Genomic DNA, 10,874 nt, shown 5'->3' with positions numbered 1-10,874 from the left:
AACTAGGCCCAGCAGTTAAATAAACCAATGAACATCATATATAATATATAAAGTATTGGCTTATTATATAATTTTATTGTATAATATGTTCATTATTTTATTATTTAATATATAATAAAGTCTATTTTATTATACAAATCATGTAATAATATATAATATCATCATTGCCCCAAACGATTCAAATAGACAATGACAACTAGGCCCAGCAGTTAAATAAACCAATGAACATTAATTTTTAAAAATACAGTTTGCAAAATGACACCTCCAGGAACACATGAGCAAAGCCATCCTCGTACTCCAGGGCACAGCACCGCCTCCCTTAGAGATTTTGCTGTCCTGGCTGCTATCTGAAGTCTACATGGAAATTGCAGTTTATTCTTGCTGTCTGGGTTATGGTTAAGATCTAATGACAATTAATGCTGCGCTAGACTCAGCAGACACTGTCTTTAAGGTGTTGACAATCCCTCAGGAGGACAGTTTTTTAAAATAATAAGTAGAAAGCTGTTCTAGCAAAATTCCAAACAACATTCATTTCCTTTCTGATGTCTGTTGAGCATTTGCTAATCAACAGATAACATTGTCCTGGGCCTGAGGTCACACCGCATTTCTCGTTTACACTAGATCATCTCTGTGATGCTCTTGTCCCATTCAGAGATAAAAGAAAATGTAACGAGCTGCACAGAAAACTCTTTATACTTAAACTCATTAACCTTTGTTATCTACTGTTCAAAAGTGATTTGTTTTACAAGTGACATGTACTATTTTTTAGAAATGTTATAATTAGAAATTAAGATATTTTAAAGCCCAGGGTTTGTAAGATGAAAGATTATAAAGGCTTTCTGGGAAGAGAGTAATTATATGTAAATTATCCATTCACATTAGATCTGGCTATAATATCAAAAAAATCATAAAAGTGATTTGTAATTTATACTGTGCAAATATAGTAGCTGCAAATTCTTTTTCTGTTTCAAAACAAATATATAGGCAAATAATTGTCCGTAGAGTGTCTAAAGTGAAAATAGACAGATGCATATGAATATATAAATACTAACGGTATTAGATCACTTATAAGACCTCTTACCAAAGACAACTGGAAAGAAACCAATAATGAAAAGTGATTAAGGTTGGGCCCGGTGGCTCACACATGTAATCCCAGGACTTTGGGAGGCCGAGGTGGGAGGTTTACTTGAGCCCAAGAGTTCGAGACCAGCCTGGGCAAGATGGCAAAACTCCTTCACTACAAAACACACACACACACACAAATTGGCCAGACATGGTGGTGCACACTTTTAGTCCCAGCTACTGAGGTGGGAGGATCACCTGAGCCCTGGAAGTCAAGGCTGTGGTGAGCTGTGATCGCACTACTGCATTCCAGCCAGACTGGGCAAAAGAGTGAGACCCTGCATCTTAAAAAAAAAAAAAAAAGGGGAGGGGGGATTAAAAGTGCTTTATAATAGGTACAAGTTTCTTTCATTGGGAAATTTAAAATGTCACTGAATTCTTGAAGACTAATTAAGTTCATTTTGCACCTTGTATTTGCATTTGCACGAGTATAGCATTGTTAAGGTTTATTTTTGAGTAAAGTTAATAAATTACTAAACCTGTGAGTTTTATACTCATATTGTTAAATAGTAAAATAATACCCACAGAGATACCTGTCTGACTTTCAATATGTCTTCATTTTGGTAGAATTTTTCTAAGAAATGATGGAGAAAACTCAGAATATTGGGAGATGTTATGCAGAAAAATAGCTACTCATCATTTCTCCTGTGTCAAATAATATTAGCTACTTAATAATGCAATTGCTAGCTTTTGTAACACGTCTTCATCATGTATTTACATATACCGTAAAACAAACATAATTATTTCTCAGTGATAAATACTCAGATATAGACTTTAACAGAAATTCCCTTTGCAGGAAACTGTTCTTTGACTAAGTACAAATATAGTAAAAGCAATTTCAAAAGAAGCAGAGAAAAAAAAAAATCCCAATTATATAATTCCATAAAGGCTACAATGTTACAGTGGTTTTTAACTGTAACACATTTCAACGTTTGTATTTCGTTACCAAGGAATTAAATTATATATAATAAATGTGTGTATATGCAATATACAGTACTATGTATATATATAACACATAACATGTATATACATATAAACCATATAGTGTATGTGTGTATATATATGTATATAACATATGGTGTTTAATTCCTATTAAAACTAGCTATAGTATTATGCATAAAAGTGATTTGTAATTTATACCATGCAAATAAAATAACTGCAACTGGGTGTATATATATATATACACACACATACACTTCTCACAGCAAAGATTAAATTAAGAAATACAGAGCTTAGCTTTAGTTCAACAAGTTTAAAAAGGGTTTAGATGTCAGGGATTAGTTCCCTTTAAGCCCTTAAGTTTTTCCCTTTAATACATTCCTTTGGTCTCCCCATTTCTGCTTAAATGCCTTACTGGCAGCCTGGCAGCACTGCCTTTCCTTGTATTCTTTTTTTTTTTGAGACAGGGTCTCGCTCTGTTACCCAGGCTGCAGTGCTACCTCCACCTCCCAGGCTCAGGTGATCCTCCCTCCTCAGCCTCTTAGGTAGCTGGAACTCCAAGGCGCGCATGTGACACCATGCCTGGCTAATATTTGTATATTTCTGTAGAGATAGAGCCTTGCTATGTTGCCCAGGCTGGTCTCAAACTCATGGGATCAAGCAATCTTCCCGCCTCGACCTCCAAAAGTGCTGGGACTACAGGCATGAGCCACCACGCCCCGCCCCTCTCTGTATTTTATCTCCTCTTTGGGATTAAATATAGATGGTAAATATTACAATGGTACCTAGAATTTGAGGGAAATACACACAGTGGAAATATACAAGAGAAATTTATCCCATGACAGGATTCCCCTCTTTGTCCTATCTGATACCACTAGCTCTTCGGTAATTTTAAATAGTATTTTATAGCTCATTTAGATTGTGGTTCTCAGAGAAAAGAAAGTTATTTATAATAAAATTTGATTGATTAACACCCCTTAAATGCATTTAAATTAAAATAGCTCTGTTTCTTTCAAAGGCACTCAATATAAACAGACAGAGGTGGCTGATAACTGGGAGATTGTTAGTTTAGATGGTTTGGCAGAGCACCGTTTTCAGAAGTTTGCACTCAGAAGAAGAAGAAAAGTACTGTATTCCAAAATGAAACACCATTGCTGAGAGGAAGGACAACTCTGTCAGGTACATAGAGGCAGGGTGGGTGAATGCAGTTCAACTAGCACAGCTAGTTATTATTCTGGAATGCATACAGTGAGGCTTCCTGCCTGCTAATTTATTATCCTTAGCGTTTCTTTATAGTGAACACTATGCCTTTGAAATAAATTGCTTTAGTTGTGTTAAATCCCCATCCCAAATTTCTATGTATTTCCTGTAGAACTGACTAATCAGAATAACGTTTCCCTTTATATCCATCAAAATAACCAGGAATTGAAATTACAATATTCTTTTTTTTTTTTTTTTTGAAACAGAATCTCGCTGTGTCACTCAGGCTGGAGTGCAGTGGTCCGATCTTGGCTCACTGCAACCTCTGAATCCTGGATCCAGGTGATTCTCCTGCCTCATCCTCCCAAGTAGCTGGGACTACAGGCCCGCATAACCATGCCTGGCTGATTTTTATATTTTTAGTAGAGACGGGGTTTCACCACGTTGGCCAGGCTGATCTAGAATTCCTAACCTTATCAAGTGATCTGCCAACCTCGGCCTCTCAAAGTGCTAGGATTACAGGTGTGAGCCACTGTGTGCCCGGCCAGGAATTACAGTATTCTTCACAGTGCAACTTTATTTATCTTGCCGATGAGTTTTTCAGAAAAGTGACTGTCTTTATTTTAAAGATGGGAAAACTTATATTTACAAACTGTGACTTCTATTGGGGAATATATTTCACTGGTATTGCTGAACAATTAAAAGCTATCTTTTAATTCAATTCAGGGATGAAAGAAACACTTATCAGGTATTTATGCTGTGCAAGGGGCTGGACATAATTTGAGACAGTACAGATTTATTTTTCTGTAGCCCGTACTTCAGATATTTACAGTTCTGTCACTGAATACTTACCCACCATCCAATCCATTTCTTCTACATTGTCCCCATACCTGCCATATTTACTGTGCCCAACAAACTTCTCTTTGGAGATGAGTGGAGTATGTACGTGCAGGAAGGAAAAAAAGAGGAGAAAAGGTTCCCGTTTGACCCTAAGGGGTAGAAAGTTACCAAAATTACCTTCACAAATAAAGCCATTTCCACCATTTAAATGCGATTCTGCATTGATGAAAAGATCTCATAATGGTTGCTGGAGGTTTTCTATGTACTTCAGATGACAGTACCTCTCCGGTGAGTGGTAAATACCACAAGGTTTATGTTGAAAGGATATGAGGAGGAACGAAGGATAGCAGAACATTTGTGTTCCCAGTGAAATGTTTCACGTAGCCAGGCGCAGTGGCTCATGCCTATATTCTTTGCACTTTGGGAGGCTGAGACAGGAGGATTGCATGAGCCCAGGAGTTTGAGACCAGCCCAGGCAACACGGCAAGACCCCATCTCTACAAAAAAATTCAAAAACATAGCTGTGCATAATGGCACACCTGTGATCCCAGCTACTCAGGAGGCTGAGGCAAGGGGTTCACTTGAGCCTGGGAGGTGGAGGCTGCAGTGAGCTATTATCACAATACTGCACTCCAACCTGGGCAACACAGTGAGACCCTGTCTTAACAACAACAACAAAAATGTTTAATGTAGTTCATTTTATACTCTCTTGTGTCCAGTTTAGCATCTGACATAAAGTAGCAGCTTAATAAATCTTTTAATCTTTGCTGAATGAGTTATAAAGTATGAATTCTCCTCATCTATTGTCTCAAAGTGTTCTTTTAGGTATGAGTTCAGAAGAATCATATCTTAAGGACAGACTCAGATGTGCCACAGTAAGGATTTGATGCTCCTTACTTTCCGTTTTCCCTTCTTTTTTTCTTCCACCTCCTTCATGGTTCCTGGAACATAAGTCTGATGGCTGGAGCTTTGGCATCCCCCTTGGGCCATGAGGCTGCTCACAAAGGTGGCAGAGAACAAGATAAAAGCTGAGGTGTGAATAACCTCACTGTATCTGTAGCCTGCCTACCCCAAGAGAGAAATAAATTCCCCTCATTTACATCTAGCTTTTTGTGTTCTGCATTTTATGTATTTATTTATTTTGAGACAAAGTCTCACTCTGTTGCCCAGGCTGGAGTGCAGTGGTGCAATCATGACTCACTGCAGCCTCGACCTCCTGGGCTCAAGTGATCCTTCCACCTCATCCTCCCAAGGAGCTGAGACCACAGGTACATGCCACCAAGCCTGGCTAATTTTGTACATTTTTTGTAGAGATGGGAGCTCACTATATTGCCCAGTCTGGTCTCAAACTCCTGGGCTGAAGCAATCCTCCTGCCTCAGCCTCCCAAAGTGCTAGGATTACAGACATGAGCCACCACGCCTGACCTTGTGTGTGTGTTTTTTTTTTTTTTTTTTTGAGATGGAGTCTTGCTCTGTCGCCCAGGCTGCAGTACAGTGGCCGGATCTCAGCTCACTGCAAGCTCCGCCTCCCGGGTTTACACCATTCTCCTGCCTCAGACTCCTGAGTAGCTGGGACTAAGGCGCCCACCACCTCGCCCGGCTAGTTTTTTTGTATTTTTTAGTAGAGACGGGGTTTCACCATGTTAGCCAGGATGGTCTCGATCTCCTGACCTCGTGATCTGCCCGTCTCGGCCTTCCAAAGCGCTGGGATTACAGGCTTGAGCCACCGCGCCCGGCCGACCTTGTGTTTTGCATTGCTACATGCAGTCATTCTAAAGCTACTCCTTTACACATTTTTACAACCAGCATAGAAAGAAGGGAAGGAGTCGGAGATTGAATATGTTCCCAAAAAGGTATCCCAAGCAAATGGGTTGGGATGGGAAGAGAAGGTAAGATGAACGGAGAGCTGAGTGGGTGGCTGGATCACTGTACTCATGGTCGTGTTGGAATAAATAACGAATCTGATGGGCACAGGGGCATATGAGTGAATGATATTCCACTGCGTACCCTTCAGCCTGGTGGAGTAACAATATAGCCTCCCCTCTCCACTCCCTGTCAACCCCACTAAGGAAGGTGACAAACAGTGTCAATGAGAATCCACACCAACAACTTTAATGTGCCTCTAATTTGTAATCTAGGCTGGGTACAATGGCTCACACCTGTAATCTCAGCATTTTGGGAGCTCGAGGCAGGAGGATCGCTTGAGCCCAGGAGTTTGAGACCAGCCTGGGCAACATAGCAAGGCACTGTCTCTACGGAAAAATAATTTTATAAAATTAACTGGGTGTGGCCATGTGCGCCTATAGTCCCAGCTACTCAGGAGGCTGAGGTAAGAGGATCACTGGTGCCCAGGAGTTTGAGGCTACAGTGAACTATGATTGCACCACCGTATTCCAGCCTGAGTGACAGAGTGAGACCCTGTCTCCAAATGATAATAATAATAATAATAATTTGTAATGTAGAAGTGAGCTGGTATGGGATGATGAGAGCTCATTACAGTCATGCCTGCATAGCTTGTGTTGAACATAGAAAACTTAAAACTGGGTATCTATAAATACAGAGCCACCTCCCAACAGTTCATGGACAGAGAACTCTTCGGCTGTGTCTGAGTATGTGTCTGAGTATGTGTCTGAGTATGTGTCTGGGTATGTGTCCGAGACAGAGGAAAAAAATTTACCCCCCAAGTTTAATCAATTTACATAACAATCCACACTGAAGCAATATAGAATAAAATATGGCAACTCCAGTTTTTGTTTTCAGAAAAGGGGTAAGTGGCCAGGCATAGTGTAATCCCAGTACTTTGGGAGGCCGAGGTGGGTGAATCGCTTGAGCCCAAGAGCTTGAGATCAGCCTGAGCAATATGACAAAACCCCCTTTCTTAAAAAAATGCAAAAATTAGCCAGGCATCATGTGTGTGCCTGTAGTCTCAGCTACTCTGGAGGCTGAGGTGGGAGGATCACTTGAGCTTGGGAAGTCGAGGCTGCTGTGAGCCATGATCACACCACTACACTCTAGCTTGGGTGGCAGAGTGAGATCCTGTCCCAAAAAGTAAAAAAAAAAAAAAAAAAAAAAAAATTAAAACATTAAAAATGGGGAAGTGAGCAAAATATGTGGGTGTTTTTGTTTTTGTTTTTTGGCCTTTTGAGCATTCAAAATTTGCAGGAAATTTAACTGTTTTATTCTACCTAAGAGGAGACTCAAGTCTATCACAAATGTCACCTACATTTTTTTTTCCTTAGCTTTTAGTTTAGATACAGGGTCTCCATGTGCCAGTTTGTTACATGGGTCTATTGCACTCAGAGAGTAAGCAGAGCACCCAATAGGTAGTCTTCCAACCATGTCCCCCTGTCTCCCTCTCTCCTCTGGAAGTTTGCAGTCTATTGTTTCCATGTTTATGTCCATGGAGGCTCAATGTTTAGCTCCCATTATATCTCATGAAATACTACACAGCCATGAAAAAGAATGAGATCATGTCTTTTGCAGCAACATGGATGCAACTGGAGGCCATTATTCTAAGCAAATTAATGCAGGAACAGAAAGCCAAATACCACACATTTTCTCCAAAAGATTTGTTGTTGTTGTTGTTTTTGAGACAGTCTTGCTCTGTCGCCCAGGCTGGAGTGCAGTGGTGCCATCTCGGCTCACTGCAAGCTCCGCCTCCCAGGTTCACGCCATTCTCCTGCCTCAGCCTCCCGAGTAGCTGGGACTACAGGCGCCCACCGCCACGCCCGGCTAATTTTTTTGTATTTTGGTAGAGAGAGGGTTTCACCGTGTTAGCCAGGATGGTCTCAATCTCCTGATCTCGTGATCCGCCAGCCACAGCCTCCCAAATTGCTGGGATTACAGGCGTGAGGCACCATGCCCAGCCTCTCCAAAAGATTTTTAAAGGCCCGTGTTATCAAGGTGTGACGGCCTGCCATGAAATAAAAATAAAATTTCCATGCAGGAAATCAGGCAACAAATGGCTAAATACCTTTCAATGAAAGCTAGCGCCTCCTTCAGCATGAGGGAAGCTACTTTCTCCTCTTTCATCGGCTGCTGGATAATTTCATGGTTCCTCATAAGGATGCAATTCCAACGCCGAGTAAATCCATAACTAGAATACCAGGAAGTGAAAAACAGAAAGGCGAGGAGAGCAAAGACAGCGATGACCTTCCACGGCACTGAGAGCCAGCGGGTGAACTTGGGAATGAGAAGCAGAAAAGGAACCAGGGCAATGGCCACCGTGGAGATCCACAGTTTGATCCTGAGCCAGCGGTGCAGTTCTGGTGTCTTGGATGCCTGGCAGTCGCTTAAAAGTCCGAAAGGCACCCCATAAAAGTAGTGAAAACCATGGTTGAGCGGGTGGTAGCAGTGATCATTCCGAGAGGCGCAGCTCAAACCCAGGTGCCATTTGCCTAAAAGTAAAATAAAATCGTACCACGGCAGCATGGCAGCATTCAATGCTGGTCTGTTTCTAGAACGTGGGCTTCCCTTTGGAAAACTCAGATATAACTTTCATTTTGTTGTCATCATGGTTTTTTCTTGGTATCCCCGAATACCTCCCTGGTATAGACATGCCACCAACAGCCTTCTCCCTGCAATATGTCTCTTTCAGACAAAAGCCATGCAGCAGGAGCCACTTTGCTTTTGCTACAAGGAGAGGAGCCTAGTGTTCATTCAGAAGAAATCTTTTGCTTGGTACCAAACAACCTCACGAACAATGAGAACGTTTCCAGGTATCTGGAGCTTGCTAGGAAGCCAGAATCGATGTCTTGGTTGTTTGGTGGGGACAATACCAAGGACTTTCGGTGCAGCTTGCACATTCAGGCTTTTAGCTAGCAGTGCCTTCCCACCCTCTTATTCCATCTCACTGAAAGGTAACCAAGATTTTATTTATAGATGGAACACCTCTTCTAGGTCCGCAAGCTAGGGATGACAAACTAGCCAAAGAATTTCATCAAGAACCAAATGATTCTGATGATGCAAGTAATTCCTTTTATCAAGCACACCGTCTAGGGGGCCAGATCATGTTCTGATTTGTCCACACACATTATTGTATTCAACACTTCACAGACCTTGTATTATGAATAGAAAACACATTGTCTAGATTATTTTTTTAAGAGACAGAGTCTTGCTCTGCTGCCCAGGTTGGAGTGCAGTGGCATGATTATAGCTCACTGCAGCCTCGAACTCCTCGGCTCAAGCAATCCTCCCGCCTCAGCCTCCTGAGTAGCTGGGACTATAGGTGTGTGCCACCATGCCCAACTAATTTTAAAATTTTATTTTTGTAGACCCAGGGTCTTGCTCTGGTGGCCTAGGCTGGTCTTGAACTCCTGGCCTCAAGCAATTCTTCTGCCTCAGCCTCCCAAAGTGCTGGGATTACAGGTCTGAGCCACTGTGCCCAGCTATCTAGATTTATTCAGAAGCCCGAGTCACATTAATGAATAATGGCAGAGTCAGATCTGAATCCTGTGCTCTAATGATGTGAGAACGCTGCTCAAAGCTAATCTGGAGAACTCCCACTCACAGGCAACTGCTGGGAGTTGCATGGGAATACATGCCCTACTGATGGAAAATCTCTTAACTTTTTTTTAACTGAGGATATCTCAGAGCTGCGGCTTACAATTCATATTAGGAATCCTCGAAAATAGTGAACCATACAATGCTTTGGGGTAGCATTTCCCAAAAGGATTTGATCACACAAGTTATTCTTAGAGGAATATCTTCTAGGACTGGAATTCTACAAACTTATTTTTCGGTGAAAGGCTCCCTCACAAGCTCATGTCCCCCCCAACACCCCGCCCCCGCCAAAAGGGCATAGAATATTATGTGATCTAAATCGACCAGCAACTGCCTCCATTTGACAACTCTTAATGCTTTAAGTTTTCAATTTCAACAGTACTTCTCTACAAATTTACGAGTTTTTCTGCTAATAATGGTGTCACAAACATCGTATCCCTCCAACACAATATTCCATTTTAGTGGCAACTTTGGATACCCTTGTTTGCTTTCTGTTCTCATTGTTTTACCAATATTATGCCCTTGATTCTACACATCCCCAGTCAATGTGTGATCAATTCCTTCTCCAAGTGTCTTATCTCAAAGAAAAGTCGGTCAAACTGTCGCGCACAGAGGCCACAGGATCACGTTTCCACGAGCAGAGTTCAGGCGCCATACCTATGAGTCCCGTGCGGTAGCCGCGGTGCTGCAGCAGCTTGGCAAAAGTTGTTTCATTGGTAGGAAGACCACCGGAACCACCAAGCCACGTGAGGGCACGGTTGAGGTTGTAGGGAGACACCATCCCTAAATTCACAGGAGTCAATGGGTTAGCACCATAGTCTTTGCTAATACCGAATTTATCCCGACATGCTTCAAGTCCTTTCCTCCTGCACCTCCTCAAAGCCATTCTTCCCCAAGTTTTCTGTTGCCTTTCTGGCTGTACATCCTTGACTCTCCTTTTCCCACTTGCTAAATGCAAACATTCCCTTGGAATTAGGGCTGCCAGAATAAATATGGGACACTCAGATACACTCCTTTGCATTTCAGACTAACAACAAATAACCTTCGTTAGTTTTTCATATAGAGGCTGATAACCTTCATGCTTCAATAGGATCTGAGGACGCCACTGCATTTTAGCTGTATATAAATACTCGGATATGTAGCTGGGTATAAATACATTTTTTAATGTATCATTGGGAATCTGAAATGAAGAATTGTAGGAGTGACAATTTCTTTTTCATATACGTGTGTGTATATATGTAATTTTTTTTTTTTTTTTTTGAGATGGAGTT

The 10,874-nt window shown here is 41.6% G+C and overlaps 1 protein-coding gene across 1 annotated transcript in view; it reads right to left on the bottom strand.

The window, feature by feature from the left end:
* ARSH (arylsulfatase family, member H) overlaps nt 1-10,874 on the bottom strand; it is a 28,174-nt gene that overhangs the window by 10,879 nt on the left and 6,421 nt on the right. Inside the window, exons 3-5 of the mRNA XM_011962245.1 lie at nt 10,261-10,386; nt 8,075-8,498; nt 4,114-4,250 (exon numbers count right to left, since the gene is read on the bottom strand). Of these exons, the coding sequence (XP_011817635.1) occupies nt 4,114-4,250; nt 8,075-8,498; nt 10,261-10,386 (687 nt within the window). The remainder of the gene's footprint in view (nt 1-4,113; nt 4,251-8,074; nt 8,499-10,260; nt 10,387-10,874) is intronic.

This window comes from Colobus angolensis, unplaced genomic scaffold (genome assembly GCF_000951035.1).
Source record: "Colobus angolensis palliatus isolate OR3802 unplaced genomic scaffold, Cang.pa_1.0 Scaffold587, whole genome shotgun sequence".
Classification (NCBI taxonomy): domain Eukaryota; kingdom Metazoa; phylum Chordata; class Mammalia; order Primates; family Cercopithecidae; genus Colobus; species Colobus angolensis.
This window is presented reverse-complemented; position numbering and strand designations above follow the sequence as displayed.